We start from the raw sequence: 5,105 nt of genomic DNA on the forward strand, positions 1-5,105 counted from the left end.
AAATAATTCAAATTTTTGTATTCTCACGTCGCTGTGCGTAGTCCTCTAGAGAGAAAACGTCACCCATGTTTGGAATGTGACGTATTTAGCGTAACAAAACACTAGAATATAAACTGGTTAACCAAAGAAACCCAACTCGTGCCCAGTACAGATTTATTTGAAGCAAAGTTGACCAAAAAGAACTGACATCTAACATCGTTAGAATTTTTTTTCGCTGCATAGGTTGTTAACGTCATGTTGTGTATTAGAAGTGGTTGAATTTTTATTTCTAAAGGTATACTTAGTGTGGACTTTTTGTTCATTTAAAACAACTGAGTCATTATGCAAATTTAACTCGCTTTAATTAAATATTTATTTTTTCACTTTGTTGTTCGTTTTCGTCAATGTTTTCCAACACGGACTTTCCCGATTCTGAAGTGGTGTTTGTAAATATCGAGCGTTTTAACGAGAATTATTTTCTTGTCGACATCATCCGGAAAATTAGACAGTTTTCCGTCCAGGTTGCGAACTCGCTTTTGAAATATTGTTGATTCACATTTCCTCTGCTTTGTGAAGATTTTGGTAATGAGACGTGACGTCACAGTTTGCTGATATTATTTCGCTTATTCAAACAAACAAAAGAAAGGAAAGAAAAGAAAATATCGGCCGTGTTGTGTTTTTTGTGTTCTTATTTTTAATCTAATCGTTTCCTGTTCATAACTTATTTTTTCAATATCTTAAAGGCTTTGATAAACGAATCATAAAATTTCCGTTTCATATTATTGTGACCAAAAATAAAAAATGTCGATAAATAATACGAGCGAAAATGTTTTGCCACACAATCCTCGTTTCCATGGTGACATGTTGGAGTCATGCAGATAAGACAAATTAATGGTTATTGAGCAAAGTGATGAATAATCCATAGTGTGTGAAAATGTAACATTGAAAACACATTAGGAAACATATGGTAATTTTTTAGCGATTATTCAAATTCCCATTTCATTCATTAGCCATTTTACCAATTAAAAATATTTTCCTTCTATGTATTTGATTACATTTTAACGAGTTGAGTGATTGAGACCACAATATAATCGCCAATTAATTCTCCACGCGTTAATTAAAAATGCGAACACTTCACCTGGTCAGAACATAAACACTAGTTGTCTGCCTCCATTTTTGTTATTATAATTTTTTTAAACTTTTTTTCTTGAATGAATTTCTCGCATTTAACGCATGGCTTTAGAGCAAGCTATTCTTAATAAGAACATAACACATGAACAAGCGATGTGGCATGAACAAAAGAAATTAAAAACTGTAACGCAGTTTTGCTCAGACTAGCGCTCCATTGATGTGACATTAAAAACCAAAATTGTTACTTAGCTTAATTTGTAACTTCTTTTTAAAGACGTTTTAATTTATAATGAGATATTTAAACAGTTTTGACGAACCCTCTCCTAATTTATAATTTATTATCAGGAGGAGGAGCACCTCTAACAGCCTGTAATTATCACCTTTAACAAGACCATTATAACGCCTTGTAATTAGTACGATCATATTAAAGCCAGCCCAGGAAAAATAAAGGTAATTTTTGTTCCACCAAATGCACAGCTCTGTCTACCATTTTAATTTTCCCTTCCAATTCAATCGTCCTTATGTTGTTATCATACGAAGCGAAGAAATCAATTAAGATGGATATTGATAAGCTGAATTTTTTTTATTAGTAATGGTAATTAATGTGAATTGATTAATATAAGCGTTCAGCCTCTTTCCACCTTTTTCTCACTCCAAATAATACAGCTACACACACACCAGTGTCAATTGAGTTTCTTCACACGTTGCAATAACACGCTGTATGTTGTTTCTGGAAATTGTTGCCTTGTCTGCCTCCAGATTTAAATATAAAAACGTTTCTATGGAAACGATAGTGGACTGGGCGAGAGGTTGTTCGCATTTCGGTGCTAGCATCGTCGATGTTGAATTTGATAAGAAAAAGAAAGTCTAAGTTTTATTACTAAAAAATATCTCTTTACAGTTTACAATCTATATATAAAATTAAATTTATTTTTTTCAATCATGAATATTTATGCCTAGTAAATTTTACAATTTTACGTGCTTATCCCCAGGGTATGTTCACGTCCATGTTAAAAAAAAAAAGGAGCCTTGGAAAGAGGGTTGCATGTTCGCTTTATTTTATACACCTATTTTAAATATACACGACACAGGCTTACGTAAAGTGTTGCTTGCCATACTTAAGATCTTAGTCAAACACCTTTCAGAATGTAAAGGCAGTGTTTTGTCTATAAATTTAGTAGCTAAAAGACTTTATCAATATTTGCTTACTTGTTGTGATAACGCGAATTTCAAAACATTAAATTAAGATGAAAAGATAACACTTGAAGAGTTAAGTTTTTATTTCTGTAAAATATAACATTTCCATTAATTCTTGTAATAAAATATAATTTATAAAGTATGTTTACAATTTAAGGGATTCTGATAACCCCATCGAATTCGACGGCGTCTTCTTTTTCACGTCATCATCTTTTGTCGTTTTTGTCGTATCGTCATTTTTTTCCGAAGTTTTTTCGTTTTTATCCTTACTCGCGTTTTGTTTATTTTGAGTTTGATGTGTTTTCATATGTTTTGATAGATGATCCGATCTCATGAACTTTTTTAAGCAGGTCGAACATTCAAATCTTTTGTCGCCGGTATGTGTGCGACGATGCCGTTGAAGTTCATCGGATCTTGTAAATCGTTTGTTACAAAACAACCAGTTGCACGCGAATGGTCTCTCGCCGGCATGCCATCGAAGATGAGCTCGCAAATGACTCGTTTTGCCATAAATTTTACCGCAACCTGGTATGTGACAGACATGTAACTTGCGCTGTTTACCGTCTTTCGTTGTAACAGTCTTGTTTTCGCCGTCACGGCAATTTGGGCAAGTACAGGCTATTCTTCGCGGTCGGCGGTTATCGCGCGCGAAAAACATTTGTTGTTGTTGGTATTGATACTCTGCGAGGTTCTGAGCCTGCATCTCGGGAACGGTCATTTGATTCGGCGTACCCATTTCAGGACTGGGTAAACAGGGATGTTGCTGGTTGGTACACGTGCTACAGAATGATGTAGGCATTCCTACAGGATGATGGTGTGGAGGCGGATGTATGTGTGGACCAGTGATGTTAGACATATGAGGACTAACTGTATTCATATGGTGATCAGCTTGCATACTCCCTATTTCGTGTGGTGTTGGCTGGTTGGAATAATTTGGCATCGTTGGTAAGCAGCCTGGCGAAATGGGCTGGCGCATACTCGTTTGTTGCATAGCATATGGATTCGGTTTTACGTCCATGGGCGAGTTAAAGTTCGAGTAAGTCATGTTTTGTGAATGATTTATGTTTTGTGGATAATAATGTTCTGGTGTTGGTTGTGATACTACTGGGCTTTGAAGTTGCTGTTGAGGTCTTATGTTATGGTAGTGTTGATCTGTGCCCATATGAGATAAACTATTTCGGAGCTGCCTGTCTGACTGGTTGTTGTTGTTGTTGTTACTGTTATTGTAGTGTGAAGTATTTATTTCGTAATCCTCATGCAACATACATGATGATTTCTCTTCGTTTTGTAAAGGCAATGTGTTTCTTTGATAGGGTTGACTTCGCCATCCTTGTAATTGCTTTTGACGATGATAGCTGTCAACATTATTGTAATTGGGAGCACTATTTACTGGTGGTAAATGTGCCAAAGTACTTCCAGGATAATTTACATTTTCTAACGCGCAGTTAGTTGGTTGTTGTGATATACACGGAGGAGAGTTTTCATATAAACATGAACTCTCTGTAGGAGATGGTTGTGTTTGATTTGTGTGTTCACAAGAAGAAGTATTAAAATTAAAGTTGTTATTCGTCGTTTCATCGCTGCACGTTGATTGGATACTATCGCGGCTGCATGACTTATTAAAAGACTCACGGGCTTGTGTCTCCAACATTCGAGCTTCAGCTATGACGTTTGGACATATGTGAATTCCTTCGCAGTTCTGATTGAAGTCAAAACTTTCTTCATGCTTAATTCGGAAATACGATGAAGTAATTTGTGGAGCAGCTGGGTAGGGCGGAGATGTATTCTGTTGAATATCGAACGTTCGTTCCCCGCATACGAGGGGAATGGGTCTTGTATCTATACATGATTTTAACGTCGTAATATCATCTCTTCCTTTTTCATACGAAAAGTTTTTTTGAGAGAATATTGTCGTATCTTCTTGAAAGTTATCACCAATTCTACTACACGTTGCTGCTAGTAAAGCTAACGGCGACGGCTGTATACCCTGAAAAAAAAATATTTGAAATGTATGTTAGGGGCGGAGATTTTTGATAAAAGGGGTGTTCTTAAGATTTTGAGTGTTGGTTCAGAAAGATCCGAGTAAAAACAAAGTGATCGCTTACCGTAGTGTTAGTAATGGCTGGTTGGATGTATTTATTATCTTCTTTTCGAATACTATAAGGTCTCATTTTCCTTCTAAAAGATATTCAAATAATAAAATTTTGCACGAGATTCGTCTCTGATTATCGTCAAAATAACTCAGCGTGTTATGAATTATAATGGCTAGCGATTGTTTTCTCTGTAATAAGAGGCCAGCTGCATGGCCTCATTTACAAATCAAATCCGATCAGCCAATAGGAGGGCGTTTTAGGATTTGATTGACAAGTTATTATTAGTATTATTGTTTCAACGCAGTAAGCGTTAAACCATATTTGAATAGTTGTCAATCATTTTTAATTGAATTTTATTTTTGAGATGAAAGGTGATGATTTCGTTGAAGCCTCGTGTGGCTCGATTTGTTGTCGTGTGATCAAAATAAAAACAAAAGTGTTCTCGCCATCCAATTTTATAAAATAAAAAGAAGTTCAATAAAAAAAAAGTTGAAGGAGACATTTTTCAAATTCATTTTTCTTTCTCACCGTCTTTTAAAAAACTTACTTATAAACAGATGAATTAATTAACCCTTTGAATTATGAATTTTTCACCTTGAAACAACGAAAAAGATTTAATTTTTAAAAGCCTCTTAAAATATCTACTCCGCCTATTTTTTAGGTGTTTAGATACGTGATAATTCACGCTGCGGTTAAGATGTGGAC

The 5,105-nt window shown here is 35.2% G+C and overlaps 1 protein-coding gene across 1 annotated transcript; it reads right to left on the reverse strand.

Moving 5' to 3' along the window:
• Window positions 1-2,372: 2,372 nt before the first annotated feature.
• LOC130641741 (specificity protein transcription factor 3-like) lies at window positions 2,373-4,603 on the reverse strand. Its single transcript, XM_057448681.1, has 2 exons — window positions 4,413-4,603; window positions 2,373-4,294 (listed from the first exon to the last, which is right to left on the reverse strand). Exons 1-2 carry the CDS (start codon window positions 4,476-4,478, stop codon window positions 2,453-2,455), a joined length of 1,908 nt encoding a protein of 635 aa, XP_057304664.1. The 5' UTR covers window positions 4,479-4,603; the 3' UTR covers window positions 2,373-2,452.
• Between the last annotated feature and the right edge of the window lie 502 nt (window positions 4,604-5,105).

The sequence above is a fragment of the Hydractinia symbiolongicarpus genome, chromosome 4 (genome assembly GCF_029227915.1).
Source record: "Hydractinia symbiolongicarpus strain clone_291-10 chromosome 4, HSymV2.1, whole genome shotgun sequence".
NCBI lineage: Eukaryota > Metazoa > Cnidaria > Hydrozoa > Anthoathecata > Hydractiniidae > Hydractinia > Hydractinia symbiolongicarpus.